Source organism: Saccopteryx bilineata, chromosome 1 (genome assembly GCF_036850765.1).
Source record: "Saccopteryx bilineata isolate mSacBil1 chromosome 1, mSacBil1_pri_phased_curated, whole genome shotgun sequence".
Lineage (NCBI taxonomy): Eukaryota > Metazoa > Chordata > Mammalia > Chiroptera > Emballonuridae > Saccopteryx > Saccopteryx bilineata.
In genome coordinates, this window is record NC_089490.1 from 345,875,936 (window position 1) to 345,893,635 (window position 17,700).

The window sequence follows — 17,700 nt, forward strand, 5'->3', positions numbered from 1 at the left end:
CAGGAGCGCCAGAATCCCAGGGCTCTCCTTTTCTGTGGCTCTGAGCACACCAGCAAGTTTCTGAGCCTGTTTCCTGGTCCCAGTGTAAGACTTCCCTCCCTTGGGTTTTGATTTCTCCATCTGGGAAATGAAACAGGCTGTACAAATCTGAGAAATGGGGACGACATTTCCTGTCTTCCTGCTTCCTTCCCCCACCTGGGCTGTCCTGAAAAGCAGGTGCACTAATGGTGGGTAAACAGGCAGGCTGTGTTCTGACACAGGGAGGGCTGTTCAATGCTGGCAGAGACAAGCTGCTACACAAATAACTCTGCTACCAAGGAGAGTGTGATAAGGGCCCTAGAAACCTCTTTGCTCCTCACACCTTTCTGCTCCCGGACGGCTGTTCTTACACCCACAAAGTGGGTCAGAATGTGGGGCGGCTATACCTGAGAGTTAATGCCCCCTTGCATGGCCCCCACACTACCCAGCTAGGTCATGATTGCTATCAGAGGCAGCAGCTGGGGAGGGTTATGGGGTCTGGAGTGTCTGTGTGTCCAAAATACAGTCCTAGCCAATCCTTCTTCCTTCCCCCATATGCCCATGCCTACTCGTTGCCTTCTATATATATGGTCCAAGTTCCTTAGCTTGGCATTCCAGACCCTTCACACCCAGCCGAGGGCCCGGCGCGTGGAGGTGCTCCAGGACTGCCTGGCAATCGGCGGGTCTTTCTCTGGCCCATCCTCCTCCCTGGTGCTTTGCTCAGGCATGCCCTTGCTGCCACATCAGCCTGCCAGTGTATACCAAGCACCCAGGGGACTCAGTCATTCTTGTCAGGCCTCCGCCTGCAGTGCTGTTACTTCTCTCTTTCCCACATCCTCCCTTGAAGACTTTCTTGATGTCCTGGACAGAACCACACATTCCCACCCAAAAGGTAATAATATTGTGAATGGTTAAAGGTGCGATCTGCAGAGCCAGACTGCCTGAGCTCTAATAGCTAGCTCTACATCTCACTAGCTCTGTGAGCGTGGGCAAATTACTTAGCTCTCTCCGCCTCAGTTTTTTCATCTGTGAAATGGGGATGATAGTAGTACCTTTTTATAAGGTTGTTAGAGGAACAAATGAATTAATATTTACAATGCACTTAAAGCAGAAACTAGTACCTGGTTTCTCTCCTGGATGAGTTTTCTGATGTTGACTGAAGATTGAATAATCTTTAAAGGTCTTCCCTGCCCAACCAGGCGGTGGCGCAGTGGATAGAGCATCAGACTGGGATGCAGAGGACCCAGGTTCAAGACCCCGAGCTTGCCAGCTTGAGTGCGGGCTCATCTGGTTTGAGCGAAAGCTCACTAGCTTGAACCCAAGGTTGCTGGCTTGAGCAAGGGGTTACTCAGCCTGCTGAAGGCCCATGGTCAAGGCACATATGAGAAAGCAATCAATGAACAACTAAGGTGTCGCAACGAAAAACTGATGATTGATACTTCTCATCTCTCTCCATTCCTGTTCCTGTCTATCCCTCTCTCTCTGACTCTCTCTCTGTCTCTGTAAAAAAATAAAAAAATAAAGGTCTTCCCACATTCACCATTGAAATATATAGCAGTTTTCTCCAACATGAATTTTCCGGTGCTCAGAAAGGAATGGAGTGTTACCAGTGTTCCCTCACGTTTGCTAGTAGTCAATCCGTGTTCATGGATACTCTCCCCAGGATGAGTTTTCTGATGTTAAGATGTGTTTTGTCTAAATGATTCCCCATAGATGGCCCATTCATGAAGTTGCTCTCTTGATACTGGCGTTATGACTTTGGATAAGTTTTTAGGGATCTCTGAGTCTCAGGTTTCTTCTCTGAGAAAATGGGAATATTTAGATGGAATAATGTAATATTGTAACATGTGTGCTGTGCACCTCGCTCATAGGATGTTGTTATGCACATTAGATATCATGCTTGGTGGGTGTCTCTTACTTGGCTATACTGTGGTCTTTTGTCAGCAGGGACTGTGAGTTATTTCAATGTCTCCAGAGCCTGGCAGTAGTAGGGGCTGTGCGAATGTGTGTGAGTAATAATAAGTGGGAGAGCCTTCAGTCAAAGCTGAGCAGTTGCCTGCTTTGGTATATCAGTTATATTCCTGACTCAGCCTGATGTGCCTGGGACCCTACCCCTATGAAGCATTTCCCAAGCCCAATGCCCATTGATCCTGACAGCCAAAGAGAACTATAGGCAGAAGAAGAGCTCCCTGGAGTCCACTAACATAAAGAAAAGGATCATTGCCAACCACCATCTATTTAAACTTCATCCATACTCACTTTTGACTAATTCCCTCTAAGAACATTCACTCAACAACATTCAGCCTGTAATTTATATATTGAGTGCCTGCTGTGCCCCAGATACCATGCTGTGCCCCCAGGGATCTAGTGTCAATAACACAAATAAAAAATCCCTGTTCTCACTGAAGTGATATAACTGAAGCAGATGTTGAGTAAACAGACCATTACAAAGTGTGGAAAATGCTATAACTGGGGACACACTGGGTGTGGGTGTTGGGAGGCATCTAACCCAGTCATGGAGAGTCAGGGAAGGCTGCCTGGAAAAGGAGGTAGCTGTGCAGAAGACAAATCAGTTCTAATCGCCGCCACTGCACTGCAGACTGGCAGAGGGATCTGAGGACATGTGGACTCTGGATTGTAAAATTACGGAACCGAGGATTCTAACTGCAAAGGGTCAGAGTCACAGGGTCCATATTTCTCTACTTGACGTACTATATTTTTTCCAGACTTGCCTTTTCCCAAGACTTGAGACATACCTTGTTAAGGAAGCCCTGGCAACTTTATGAAAGTTTTTTATGCTTATTGTACAACATAGAAAAATATGAGATAGAAAGAAGTGGGTGGATGGAGGGAGTCTCTTTTAACCTTTATTAATTTTTAAGCACATGTCCTTTCATTTGGGGGGGGGTTTGTATTTACTTTTATTTTTAAAATTAAGATGTAATTTACATGCTATAACAGTCACAGTTTTAGTGCAAAAAATACCGTAATAGTCACAGTTTTAGTTTGTTCACAAAGTTGTATAACCATCACCACTATCTAATTCCAGAACATTTTCGTCACCCCAAACAGAAACTCCTGTCCATTAGTAATCCTTCTCATTCCCCCCCTTGCAACAGCCCCTGGCAACCACTAATCTACTTTTTGTCTCTATGTACTTTCCTATTCTGGACATTTCGTATAAGTGGAATCCAACAATGTATGTCTCTTGTGACTGGCTTCTTTCACTTAGCATAATGTGTTCTAGGTTCATCCATGTTGTAGTATGGATCAGTAAGAACTTTGTCTCTTTTTGTGGCTGAATAATACTGTTGTATGTATATATTGCATTAAAATACATTTATTGATTGATATTTGTTTTTTATCTTTTATGATTATTATGGATAACATTGCTATGAATATTTATGTACATTCATTTGTGTGAACATCTCTGTTTTCAGTTCTCTTGAGTATATACCTAGGAATGGAATTGCTAGGTCATACGGTATTTCTATGTTTAACTTTTAGAGTAACTACCAAACTGTTTTCCAAAGTGACTTCACTGCATTACATTACCACCAGCAATATGAGGGTTCCAGTTTCTCTACATCCTTGACAACACTTATTATTATCCTTTTTTTAATTATAGCTATTCTAGTGGGTATGAAGTCTCTCACTCTGGGCTTGATTTGCATTTCCACGGTGACTAATGATTTTGAAAATCATTTCACGTGCTTATTGACCTCTTGTATATATTCTTCAGAGAACTATCTATTCAAATCTATTATCCATTTCTAATTGGGTTATTTGCCTGTTTATTATAGAAGCAAAGTAGGTCTTTGTATATCTTGGATACTAGACTTTTATCAGATACATAATTTGAAAACATTTTCTCCATTCTGTAGGTTATCTTTCACTTTCCTTACAGTGACCTTTGGAGCTCAAATGTTTTTAATTTTAATAAAGTCAGTTTTATCTATTTTTTTCTTTAGTTGCCTGTGCTTTTGATGTCATATCTAAGAAACCATTGCCTAATTCAAGGTCATGTTGCCCTGGCTGGGTAGCTCAGTTGTTTAGAGCATTGTCCCCATATGCCAAGGTTGCAAGTTTGAACCCCGGTGAGGGCACATACAAGAATCAACCAATGAATGGATAAAGAAGTGGAACAAAAAATTAATGTCTCTCTTGCTTTCTCTCATCCTCCCTCTTTTCTTCTCTTTCTCTTCCTTCCTCTTTCTGTCTAAAATATAAACAATAAATAAAATATATATATATATATATATTTTTTTTTTTTGCATTTTTCTGAAGCTGGAAACAGGGAGAGACAGTCAGACAGACTCCCGCATGCGCCCGACCGGGATCCACCCGGCATGCCCACCATGGGGCGACGCTCTGCCCACCAGGGGGTGATGCTCTGCCCATCCTGGACGTCGCCATGTTGCGACCAGAGCCACTCTAGCGCCTGAGGCAGAGGCCACAGAGCCATCCCCAGCGCCCAGGCCATTTTTGCTCCAATGGAGCCTCGGCTGTGGGAGGGGAAGAGAGAGACAGAGAGGAAGGCGCGGCGGAGGGGTGGAGAAGCAAATGGGCGCTTCTCCCATGTGCCCTGGCCGGGAATCGAACCCGGGTCCTCCGCACGCTAGGCCGACGCTCTACCGCTGAGCCAACCGGCCAGGGCCAAAATATATTTTTAAAGGTCATGCTTTCTTCTAAGAATTCTATAGTTGTAACTCTTACATTAGGTCTTTGATCCATTTTGAGTTAATTTTTATACATGGTGTGAAGTAAGGGGTCAAACTTTATTCTTTTGGCTATGGATATTCAGTTGTCTCAGTATCATTTATTGAAATGACTATTTTTTTCCCATTGACTTGTCTTAGCTCCCTTGTCAAAAATCAATTGCGCATATATATATATAATATATATATATTTGGAATCATAATTCTTTTATTTCTTTTCTTCTTATTATTTTTGTGACAGAGACAGAGAGAGAGACAGAGAGAGGGACAGGCAGGCAGGGAGGGAAAGAGATGAGAAGCATCAATCTGGTGTAGCACTTTAGTTGTTTATTGATTGCTTTCTCATATGTACCTTGACTGGGGGGCTACAGCAAAGCAACTGACCCCCTTGCTCAAGCCAGTGAACCCTGGGCTCAACCAGAAACCTTGGGCTTCAAGCCAGCGACCTTTGGGCTCAAACCAGCAACCATGGGGTCATGTTTATGATCCTATGCTCAAGCCAGTGACCCCGCACTCAAGCTGGCGAGCCTGTGCTCAAACTGGATGAGCCTGCTGGTGACTTGAGGGTTTCGAACCTGGGTCCTCTGCATCCCAGCCCAACGCACTATCCACTGCACCACCGCCTGGTCAGGCTGGACTTGCACTTCTTTTCCATTTGATCTATACATTTATCTTTATGTCAGTATCACACAGTTTTGATTACTATATAGCCTTGTAGTAAGTTGTGAATTCCAGAATGTGAACCCTCCAACTTTTTTTTTTTCAAGATTATTTTGGATAGTCTGGGTCTTTTTATTTCCATATGAATTTTAGGATCAGCCTGTCAATTTCTGCAGAAAAAACCAGTAGGGATTTTGATAGCGATTGCATTAACTCTGTAGATCAATTTGAGGAGTATTGCCATCTTATCATTTTTTTTTAAAGATTTTTAAAATTTTTATTGATTTTTACAGAGAGAAGGAGGGGGGAGAGAAGTAAGAACTCATAGTTGCTTCACTTTAATTGTTCACTGATTGCTTGTCATATGTACCTTGACCGGGAAAGCCCAGGGTTTCAAACGGGAGAACTCAGCGTTCCAGGTTGATGCTCTATCCACTGCACCACCACAGGTCAGCCCATCTTATCATTTTTTTCTTTTAGTATTTATTGAATACAAATAGAACTCCTGCCAAATATATTATTTTGAATCCTGATTTATTAATGGAGAGTTGACCCGCTGGCCTGCCTGGCAACACCACCCTGATGGAATTGAATCAGGAAACAGGATCCAATAGGTTTGCACACACTGCTAGAATATGTTTGTTTTAGGCATGTTTCTCTAGAACAATGGATTTTACACTTTAAAAAACTTGTACACCTGAGTCCTGGCTGGGTGGCTTAATGAAAAAAGTGTCGTCCTGGTGCTCTGAGGTGGCAGGTTCGATACTCGGTCAGGGCATATATGAGAAGCAACTGATGAGTATACAACTAAATAGAATAACTAAATGGAACAAGGAGTCGATGCCCTCCCCCCTCAAGTCAATGGAAAAAAGATTCTATTAAAAAAAATTTGAACACCCAAAACCTATGTAACTTTATTAATCAATGTCACCCCAATAAATTCAATTTAAGAAAAGAAAATAAACAGTGAAGGAAGTGACCTATAACTGAAGAAAATGTGAAAGGCTGTTAAAAAATAATATAGGCCCTGGCCGGTTGGCTCAGCAGTAGAGCGTCGGCCTGGTGTGCGGGGAACCCGGGGTCGATTCCCGGCCAGGGCACATAGGAGAAGCTCCCATTTGCTTCTCCACCCCCCCTCCTTCCTCTCTGTCTCTCTCTTCCCCTCCCGCAGCCAAGGCTCCATTGGAGCAAAGATGGCCCGGACGCTGGGGATGGCTCCTTGGCCTCTGCCCCAGGTGCTAGAGTGGCTCTGGTCGCGGCAGAGCGATGCCCCAGAGGGGCAGAGCATCGCCCCCTGGTGGGCAGAGCGTCGCCCCTTGTGGGCGTGCCAGGTGGATCCCGGTCGGGCGCATGCGGGAGTCTGTCTGACTGTCTCTCCCCGTTTCCAGCTTCATTTTAAAAAAAAAAATAGTAATAATATAAACAAGAAAAAAAAATTTAAAAAATTGCAGCATAAAATTCATTTAACATGGTAACTCAGTTCCCCTAAAATGAGTTTCACCAAATCATACTTACTTTTCACATCAGCCGGGCAAAGCTGTTCTGCTGCGATAACAACCAACCCTCCAATCTCCGTGCTGCTAGAGTTTTTCTTTTTCTCTCATGTTATAAGTCTATTGTGTAGCAGGAGTGCCCTGGCCTTAACTTGCTAGGGGCTTCCCCATCCACATCATTGCTGCTTCCCGAGGGTGTGGTTTGTCGAAGAATAGCCCCCAAAGATGTCTAAACTTAATCCTTGGAACCTTTGAATATATTAGATTACATGGCCAAGGAGAATTACAGTTGCTGATGGAGTTAAGGTTGCTAATCAGTTGACCTTAAAATAGGGTACCGAATGTTTTCATAAGGGTCTTTAACAGTAGAAGAGGGAAGCTGAAGAGGTCAGAGTGATGTGGTGTGATAAGAACCCAAGCTGAGGTTGCTGGCTTGGAAGATGGAGGAAGAGGCCATGAAACAAGGGATGTGGGTGGCCTAGAGGCTGGAAAGGGCGAGGAAACAGATTTGCCCCTAGATCCTCTGGAGAGGAACACAGCCCTGCCAACATCTTGATTTTGACCCAGTGAGGTACATTTTGAACTCTGAATCACAAAACTGTAAGATTATATTGTTTAAAGCCATTAAGTTTGTAGTCATTTGTTATAGGCTGCAGGGAAAAATACAATGGGCATGCACCAGTCATTAAGTGCTCTGCCTAGAAATTACATGTAGCTTTTCTACTCATGTGTTGTTGGCTGGAGCAAGCCACATGGGCGTGCCTAACTTCACAGGACTAGAGAAATTTGCCTAGCCTTAGAGGGGAATAGAGTATTGGTGAAAAGAGCAATATCTACTATACCCTTGCTATCTGCACCTCATGCTTTATTATCTGTTCCGTTAAAACTACAACAAAGTGTTGGTGGCAGTTCTTTAAGTTGATTTAATCATTAACTGAATGGGTTGTGGCCCCTAGTTAGAAAAACATTGCTTTCTAGACTCTCTACTGCCCATGTCTCATGGACCTCATGACACACCCTAGGCAGAACTGATTGGCCCAGGCATGGAACACCTGACCAATGAATTCCCTCGCCTGGGAATTTGGAATTGGACCATTCAGCAGTTAACAGTGGGAAGCTGAACAGAGAGGCAGAGTAGACAGAGAATCACAGTGAGAGCCAGATGCGAGCCAAAATGATGAAGGAGCAGAAAAGTTCTGAGTAAGCAGAGAGTATTGGTCCAGAGCAGCCGCACGGAGAGCAGTGCAGCCTGGGGAACACGCAGCCCCAGAGGGAGAGGTGCAGTGAGAGCACAACCGTCTGAGAGGCGATGGCTTCCCCGTTCCTGGCTCCTAATCCAGAGCATCCTGCCTGCGCATTCTTCCTGTGAGATTTTTGTCTTCTTATCACACCTCTCCTCCTTTTCTTGAGCTCCCCTCAGTGTGTTTCTGTTCCTTGTCTCCAGTGAGCCTTAATCAGCTAGAACACCACTGGGACCTGTCTTTGACTGAGGATCAGGCTTGTGGGTCATAGGCGGGACTCGGGGGTATACCAGACCCAGCCATGTCACAGTCTGGAAGTTTGGCTTTGACCACAGTCTTGTGCCTTTGTGCTTCCTCTTCAAAGCAAACAGGCAGAAGCCAGCTATGTAGGGCTGCGCATGTGCAGGGTCCCGGTGACCTGGAGGCACCCCCACATGGGCTTTTTTGCTGACAGCATTGGGGTCAGGAAGCTGGTGGAGTTGTTTCAGGGAGGGCTTGGCTGTGCGACAGAGTGAAACGGTAGCCACAATTTGCCTGTCTGACCCTCAGTTTCCTCTTCTCCGAAATGGGATTGTTGAAGAATCAGCAGTGTTTTGGGAAAAATATTTTGAAACATGACTAGGGCAAAACATGCTCTCAGGTCATGGGCAGCTGCTGTTGTTGTTTGAGGAAGCCATCAGCGTCCAGACTTCCTGAGGAGGTGGCCCTAGGGGCTGATTGAGTTAGTGACAGAACATTCTCCACCGCTGGCCCTGCTTCCTGCCTCCTGTCACCCTCACTCTCCTTCTCACCTCTTACTGGCCCTTTCATTTCTTCCTCTCCCCCGCCCCTCCCTTGCCCTCATTTACCCTCTTTTCTGTTCTCACTTGATAAAAACACCCACTTTGGGAAAGCAGCAGCAGGGTTGGGTATAAGGGATCCAGTTTCTGGAGGCCGACAGGTATAACTGGTTCTGGATCCTGACATAGCCCCTTGCTTGCTGTGTGTTCTTGGGCAAATTACTACATCTCTCTGAAACCCTAGTTCATTTTCTATAAAATAGGGGTTAGGATGCCTATTTCATAGTGCTGTTAAGAGAAATAATTAACTAGGCACTTAACAAATGCTAGTTCCTTCCTAGCTCCCTTCCTCCCTTTTTGATTATCACTCTTTTCAGCCTGGCCCCGCCCCCTCTTTGGCCAGGATGCCACTTGTACCTCTTAGGGACCTCTGGTTTCCTCTGCAGATCCAGCCCAATTTGGGAGCTGCTTGTTCAAACCACGTGATCTGTATTTTTTCTCACTTTAGCAGTTATTACACTCCGGCTGACTGTGGCATCTTCACACTCCAAACACTGATAAATATTTATGAGGAGGAGAAAAGCTCAGAACTCCTAGGGGAGGTGGGGGAAGAACGTGCCAGGCCCTTCTCTGCAAGCCAAGCTCAGACCCATCAGTGTTCTCTTGGGCCCCAGAACAAGGGGTAGGTGTGTGTGGGGGCGCTGTGGAGGCAACACCGAGCCACTTCCCGCTCTCCTTGGAGGAGCGACTGTTGCTGTGACCTCGTTGACCTCCCCCTGCCTTGCCCTGGATGCCCGCTGGACCTCCTGCTCCTGAGGAGAGATCTGGGCCATGGGATTCCTCCCAAATGCACATGAGCCTGCTCCATTGCCTCATGTTTGCTCTCTCTCTCTCTCTGCTTGTGACTGTTCCTCTCTCCCTCTTTTCTTTTTTAATGTTTGCTTTTTCATCTCTAATTCCATCTTTTATTTCCATTCCTCCAGGCCATGTCCTTCTCCCTCCTCTAAGACCTTCTCTTATTCCCTGGGTCTCTGTCTCTATCCTTCACCTTTCTTCTTTCCTTCCCAGCATTTCTCAGCATTTCTAGGGCTTGACGATGGGGGGGGGGGTAGGTGAAGGGGTCTCAGGCTCCCAGAATCAGTCTGGGGGAGAGGGCAGGGGAGCTGCTGCTAACCTCAGTGTGCCCTAGAAGGCAGAGCGAGCTCTGGGTGGGAGTTGTGGACCAGGCCTCTGCCTGCCTCTACATCTGCTGCTGTGCTGTGTGGCCATCGGTACATCCCCTCCCTTTCCTGCCTGGGCCTTCGTTTCTCAGCTGACGCCTTCACTAGCTCATTCCTTCACCCATTCACCAAGTATTTATTGAGTCTTTGCTGCCTGCCATTTATTAACACACTTATTGAACATCTAGGCACTTGGGATGTATCAGTGAAGAGAGACAAAGAGGCCAGCCCTGTGGATCTGACCCTGTAGCAGAGTAGACAGGGCTGCCTGTGGCCAGAAGTGATATAGTAGTAGGTTAGAACGTGGTGAGTGCTTTGGAAAAAAGAAAAGTACAGTGAGAGAAGGAGAGGGGGTCTGGGGCGGGGCACAGGTTGAAGACCCATCAAATAACGCTGGGCAAGCAGGTCTGAGGGAAGAGGTTCCAGGGGAGGGGCTGCTAGAGCAAAGGCCCTGGGGCAGGAACCACCAGGTGTGTTGGAAGAACAGCGAGGAGGTCGTGTGGCTGGAGGATTGAGGGAGAAAAGTGGGAGGCATGCTGTGAGGTAAAAGAGGCAGGGCAGACACACAGACGAGGCTTGTCCTTTGTGTGAACTGGATGGATTTTGAGCAAGTGAGCTGCATGGTCTGACTTACATCTCGAAAGACACCCTCCACCTGCTGGTTGAGGAATAGACTGAGGGGCATTGGCCAGAGCCCAGGAGAGCTATGATGGCAATGATGGAGGTTTGCGTGGGGTAGCGGTGGAGGTGGTGAGATCTAACTACGTTGGGTATTTTTCCGGCTCTCAAGGCTCAGGGACCTGAAACCACTCCCAACCTCTTGTCCTCAGTCTTGGTGAGGGATGGCCTGCAGGAGCCTTCGGCTGCATGGGATATGCTAACCCTGACCTTCCCTCTCTTTCTCTCCACAGGGTGTTCAAGAAGGCGAGCCCAAATGGAAAGGTGAGTCTACAGCAGGTGCACCCCAGCTCCTCCCTGACCCCAAACTCTTGTCCTCTCTTGGGCATGTCTACTGACCATGCAGGACCCCGCACACCCCAATCTGAGGCTGTTAGGAGCCCACAGCCACAAAGGGAGGGGCATTCTCAGGAAACTTTCTGTCTGGGGTTGGGGCGGTACAATTCCCCTGGATTTCAGGGAGCCCCTGCTGAGGTGTGGGGAGATGCAGTCTATCATAGAGAGACTTCCGAGTGAGTGCAGTAATTAGAGTAAGTGCCAAGGGCCTCAGGGGCGCTGCTTCTCCTGGTGTGAGGGGCCCCTGGAGCCTCTCAGCAGAACCTGGTGTCACCGTTATCCTGGCAGCTCCCAGGGCCTGTCCTGCTTCCCTTCTCCCCACGGGCCCCAGGCTCCATCCTGCTCTCCTCTCAGTTCAGCAAAGAGATGTTACTGACACCATTCATGTCAGGTCCCAGCAAGTGGGTGGAGACTGGAGCAGGATATACACAGATAAAGAAGGCATGGCCCATGCCACTCCTAGCCAGATGGGGTAAGCGGACATGGAAGGTGATTATTTCTATTTAAAGTGGCAGGTGTGAGATAAAGGGCTGCCCGGGGACTGCAGGACCCAGGCTGGTGGTCAGCGAGGGCTGCCCCGAGGAGTTATGTATTTCTAGGCAAGGCAGGGTCAATAGGGCATTCTGGGCATGCGCATAAATCACAGGGAGGGTGGGGGAGATCGCAGCAGTTGCATCTGAGCGCCCAGAGGGAGGCCGAGGGAGCAGGAGCCCCAGTGGGGGAGGCTTAGGGGCTTGGACTCCTGTCCTGGGCTGGCAGATGGCACATCCTGTGCTCCTACAGCAGACATCACCGGCCACTTTTCCTGCTGAGCCGGGATTCCATCCTAGCTAGATTCCTTTTCAGCACAGAGCCTCAGGCAGCTCCTACCAATTGACCAGAGTTGGCATTGGTAATAAAATGAAATGCATTTGTCATCTCAGCTCTGGGCACTGAGGAACCATTAAAGGGTTTTCAGAGGGGAATAGGATCATTAGATTAGCATTTTAGGAGAGTCAGTCTGGCGAAGGAGGGGGTTTAAGGCCCAAGCCACAGACCATGGAGGGTCCAGGCAGGGGTGGCTGTGGGGAGGGAGAGGTGGGGGTGGGTTGAGCACGGTGATGGAGGGACTCATCAGGATTTAAGGGTTGTGGAGGCACAGGAAGCATCTAGGATGACCCTCTGGATTCTAGCTCAGGGTCTGCCCTGCAGGCTGGCTACCACATAGGGCACCAGCTCTAGATTCCTCACTGCTGGGAACACCGGCCCTCAAGTGACTGGGTTTCTGCCAGAGCTCGGTGTTCAGAGCTTCACACCCATGTCCCTGCTTTTGGTGTCCCTGGCTTTCGGAGATGCGCCCAGGACTCCACTCAGCAGGCCTCTTTGCCGCTGCAGCGGCTCTACCCTCAGTGGTGCTTGGCGAGAAGTTCTCTCCAGGGCTCAGTGTCCTCATCTGTAAAATGGAAACAATAGCAACTTCTCATATAGGGGTTTAGGATGAACAGATGCTTTCAAAATTGTACAAGGGTGTGTTATTCTTAGTATGGGGGCTGGGGCTCAGGTGCAAGGACAGTTAGGGATGGGCCTAGGAGTTTCAGGGGCAGCTCTCAAGGTTTTCTACAGGGCAAGGGCCAGTGGCTTTTCAGGAGTGTATTCACAGGTCCCACAGCTGCTAATGTAACCCTGTGCCTCTCCTCCCCAGCTCACCGTCTACCTGGGGAAGCGGGACTTTGTGGACCACATCGACCTTGTGGACCCTGTGGGTGAGTGCCCGCAGGCCAGGGAGGAAGGCAGTGGGGGAAACGGGGCTGGCCACGCCCCTTCCAGAAAAGGGTATGTGGAAGCAGCCCAGGAATAACCTTCAGGCTTCTGGTGCCAAGAATGGGGTGAGAGAGGCTTCCTGCTTCGGTCGACAAACATTTACTGGGCAGCGGCTTTCCCCTCAGCTGAGGGCCCGGTGAGAAGGGTGGAGGTGAGAAGCAGGGGAGGCTTCCTGATGATAATGAGGATGAGGATGAGGATGACAGCAGCCACCCCTCATAGTAAGGCTTGTCCCAGACACTGGGAGTAACTACTCTTAATATCTAGCTTCACAGATGAGGAGACAAGGCCCAAGAGGTTAAGTGACTTACTCCAGGTCACAGAGCTAGTAGATCAAGGAACCTGGAGTCAAACCCCAGGCTGCCTGGCTCTATAGAACCTTTTTCAGCGGCCTCCTGATGGCCAGGGCTGGGGGATGGAAGGAGGGCCTTGGGGCTTGTGAAATGGAGACTGTTCACACAGACTTGCGGTCCTGCTGGAGGCTGAGGCACCTTCTAAGGTCTTATTCTAGTTTCTCAACCTCAGCACTCTTGACATTTTAGGTTGGGTAATACTTTGTTACTGGGGCTATCCTGTGCATTGTAGGATATTTAGCAGTATCCCTGGCCTTTACTCATTAGACCATAGGGAGTACCCCAATCCTGGGATGACAAAAAGTGTTTTTAGATATTGCTGACTGTCCCTTTGGAAGGTACATTCAGCCTGGTTAGGATTCTAAGAACCATAGCTCTTGTTAGAAGAGCTTGATTTCATTACCTGTTCTCACAACTGTTGGAGGGAGGAAGCCCCAAATGACCCCTATGGTACATATGGGGACAATGAGGCCCAGAGTGGTTAAATTATTTTTTAAATAGAGATATGAACAGCCTGGCCAGGCAGCTCAGATGGTTAGAGCATCATCCTGAAGCACAGAGGTTGCTGGTTTGATCCCTGGTCAGGGCACATACAGGAAGAGATCAATGTTTCTATCTCTCTCTCCCTCTCAAATCAATACAATGGACGTTAAAAAAGAGAGAGAAAGAGAGATGTGAACCAACCGAAGTGAGGCCAGTAGAGGTGACAGGTTGGGAGGACGGGCACTGGGAACTGCATGAGACTAAGTCCAGGTGAAGAAACTAGAATGTGTTGTTTGGAGAAAAGTTCAGAGACTGGCCTCTGTCCTCACGTCCCTGGGGCTGTCCTGGGACCAGGAGGGCAGTAGCAAGCTGAGTTGAGCGCGTGGTGACCGCGCCAGGTGGAAGCAGAGCACAGCAGCAAGTTTCAGATCTGAGAGGAGGACCTTTGTGAGGTTGGGACAGGAGACCTGGGGAGTTCCTGGGTCTAGCAGGGTGTGAGCAGGGCCCCAAGGCTGTGGAGCCTCCAGCTCCCAGCCTGGCTCCTCCCTTCTTGCCCAGGGGCAATGACCCCACTCTTCCCTCCCAACCCCTGTCTGGGAACGCTGTTCGGTGTCCTCTGAAGCTCATCATCCACTCTGCCATTTATACCTCCTCCCTGAGCTGAACCTTTGGAGAGCATGGGCAAGCGTCCCCGTGTTCACCTGTGGCTGCTTCGAGACCCACTGGCCTATTAAGGACAGCAGCAGAGGTGGCGCAGAGGCTGGGGCAGGGATAGCAACAGGAGGGAACCAGCCCCCAGCCCCCAGCCCCCTGGGAACCCAGAGAGCTGTTGAACATGTGTTCATAAGAGCGCCTGCTTCATGGGCGGCCCTGCGGGTCCCAGAGGACTGCCTTGCAGCTCCCCCTGGTCATCTCATGATGACCCTTACTTGCCCTTTTTTTTTTTTTTTCTTTTTTTTCTTTTTTTTTACAGAGACAGAGAGAGAGTCAGAGAGAGGGATAGTCAGGGACAGACAGACAGGAACAGAGAGAGATGAGAAGCATCAATCATCAGTCCTTCGCTGCAGCACCGTAGTTGTTCATTGATTGCTTTCTCATATGTGCCCTGACTGTGGGGCTACAGCAGACCGAGTAACCCCTTGCTCGAGCCAGAGACCTTGGGTTCAAGCTGGTGAGCTTTGCTCAAACCAGATGAGCCCGCGCTCAAGCTGGCGACCTCGGGGTCCTGAACCTGGGTCCTCCACATCCCAGTCCGACGCTCTATCCACTGCGCCACCACCTGGTCAGGCCTTACTTGCCCTTTAAGACCTGGTTACAGCTTCCCTCCCTCCGGGAGCCTCCCCCCCCTCCACGCCGCTGTTTGGAAGGTGTGCCCTCATTGAGATGCCCTCTACACTGATTTTCCACTTAGCCTCTGGTACCCAGGCACAGAGGGAATGCCCTCAGCAATAGGGAGGAAGGCACATGGTAAGCTCTGGGTTTGAGTGAGCACTCACTCCCCTGACCAGCTGGCCCTTGGGCCTGCCCAACATTGGGATAAGACCCAGGGCCCTCTGGGCAGTCACTTCCAGATGTGCCCTCTGAGATTCCCTGAGAGGTCAGCTGTGGGGGGCAGCATGGGCTGGTTGGTGTTCAGAGCTCGGTGTTCAGAGCTTCACACCCATGTCCCTGCTTTTGGTGTCCCTGGCTTTCGGAGATGCGCCCAGGACTCCACTCAGCAGGCCTCTTTGCCGCTGCAGCGGCTCTACCCTCAGTGGTGCTTGGCGAGAAGTTCTCTCCAGGGCTCAGTGTCCTCATCTGTAAAATGGAAACAATAGCAACTTCTCATATAGGGGTTTAGGATGAACAGATGCTTTCAAAATTGTACAAGGGTGTGTTATTCTTAGTATGGGGGCTGGGGCTCAGGTGCAAGGACAGTTAGGGATGGGCCTAGGAGTTTCAGGGGCAGCTCTCAAGGTTTTCTACAGGGCAAGGGCCAGTGGCTTTTCAGGAGTGTATTCACAGGTCCCACAGCTGCTAATGTAACCCTGTGCCTCTCCTCCCCAGCTCACCCTAGGGGTGGTTGGGTTAGGGTGTGGGCAGAGAGAGAATTTTGCTTGTTCAATGCTAAAGCTGGGTTGAGTTTGGCTAGAATGACTGGGGATGTCAGGCAAGGCGATGAACTCAAACCAGTGTTTCTGGCCTCCCGGCGCTCTGGGCAGAGAAAATGTCCTCTGTGTCTGTCTGGACTCTACACTCCCAAGGCCAGGCCTTGGGACATTCTCCATGGTGTCACCCATGCCAGGCAGCATCTAATTCTTTACACATATTAACTCACTGAGCCCTCATAGGAGCCCTGTGCGGTAGGGACAACAGCATCACAAACCCTGGTCTGCAAACCCCAAATCCAAGAGGCTCTAAAGGCCTAAAATTGTTCATAAATTTGACACAGGACTCATTTCATGGCAAAACCTGACCAGAATGGATAGGAGACTATTTATGCCTTCTTTGGCCTTTCAGTGAGAATATTTACGTTTCTCTGCGGAGGGAGCAATGGGTTTAATCTTAGGGCGCTGCCCAGATCCTGCAGAGGCTGTTACAGAATACATGGAGCCATGCACCCTATGGCTCTTCTACAATTCAAAACTTCTACATTTTAAATTATACCTGATAATAGGGATTTTAGGACCCATATTATTCTTAGATGAAGAAACAGAGAAGTTAAGTAACCTGCAGTGGTCACCAGCTGGGTCTGTAAGGCCAACCTGGGGGCGGGAGGTGGGGCGTGGTGGTGCCATTCCCTCGGTGCTGGCCTCCCCATTTCTCTCTTGGTGCTTTTGGACAGACAGATGGTTGGGTTTAGGTTTGGCTTGGTGTTTGGCAAGGCTTAAGAGTTTGAGAGATCGATTTGGGAGAGTCTGCTCAACCCTCTGTCCTTCCTCCAGATGGTGTGGTCCTGGTGGATCCTGAGTACCTCAAGGAGAGGAGAGGTGAGGCCCCACTCCCAGCCTGTCCAGCCCCCCCCCCCCCCAGACCTCCAGCCTAGGGCCTCTCTGACTTCCAGGAAGGGCAGCAGCCAATCGTATTGCCTTTCCCTGCCCATCCCCACCTGGTTCTCCGTCCACAGCCCCAACGCACATCCAAGCAGGTGCCCTGGCCTCCTCCGGCCTGGGGCAGCCCTGCCCCGTGCCCCATACCCCTTTAATGCCCAGAGCGTTTTTACACAATGATCCAAAGGCTGGCTTGGGAATAGGGAATAGGGTGGGCAGGAGGCAGGGGTGAGATTGGATAAGACCTGATGCCCTCTGGGTCCCAAGCAGCACTTGTTTCCCCCCTCTCACCTCCTCCATCCATGCCCCTCCACACATGCCCTGGGCTAGAGTAGGGGCGATGGAGGACAGAAATGTCCCAGCAGTCAGCGCCTACCCACTCCAGGTGCCAGGCCATGGGTGGCTCTTCCAGGTACCCAGTCCCCCTGTCCCAAGGGCAGTGCAGCCTTCCCCACAGGCACTTTGGGACAGACCTGTGGCCTCCAGTCAGGCCACTCTTAGGTAGGACTATAGATGCTGCTGCTCTGTGTGGAAGGGTGGCTGTTCACTGCCCTCTGAGGCCCCTCCTCAGTGCCCGCTGCTCCCACAGTCTATGTGACACTGACCTGTGCCTTCCGCTACGGCCGGGAGGACCTGGATGTCCTGGGCCTGACCTTCCGCAAGGACCTGTTTGTGGCCAATGTGCAGTCATTCCCACCAGCCCCCGAGGACAAGAAGCCTCTGACTCGGCTGCAGGAACGCCTCATCAAGAAGCTGGGAGAGCACGCCTACCCATTCACCTTCGAGGTCAGGGACCGGCAGCCCCTTGGGGCCCCATTCCGGAAGCACCACCTATAGGAAGCCCCCTGGGTGGGCATATGGGGGCAGCTGGGGAAGCAGCTCCATCCCACCT

At 49.5% G+C, this 17,700-nt stretch overlaps 1 protein-coding gene across 4 annotated transcripts in view; it reads left to right on the forward strand.

Annotated features, from left to right (window-relative positions):
- ARRB1 (arrestin beta 1) overlaps positions 1 to 17,700 on the forward strand; it is a 78,422-nt gene that overhangs the window by 41,016 nt on the left and 19,706 nt on the right. For 2 of the 4 annotated variants that reach the window (XM_066250024.1, XM_066250034.1), the window contains exons 2-5: positions 11,041 to 11,071; positions 12,825 to 12,885; positions 16,704 to 16,748; positions 17,398 to 17,594. In XM_066250024.1, coding sequence (XP_066106121.1) covers positions 11,041 to 11,071; positions 12,825 to 12,885; positions 16,704 to 16,748; positions 17,398 to 17,594 — 334 coding nt within the window. Of the gene's footprint in view, positions 1 to 8,035; positions 8,255 to 11,040; positions 11,072 to 12,824; positions 12,886 to 16,703; positions 16,749 to 17,397; positions 17,595 to 17,700 lie in introns of those variants that run through there. The other 2 variants (XM_066250007.1, XM_066250017.1) reach the window with 2 other exon arrangements.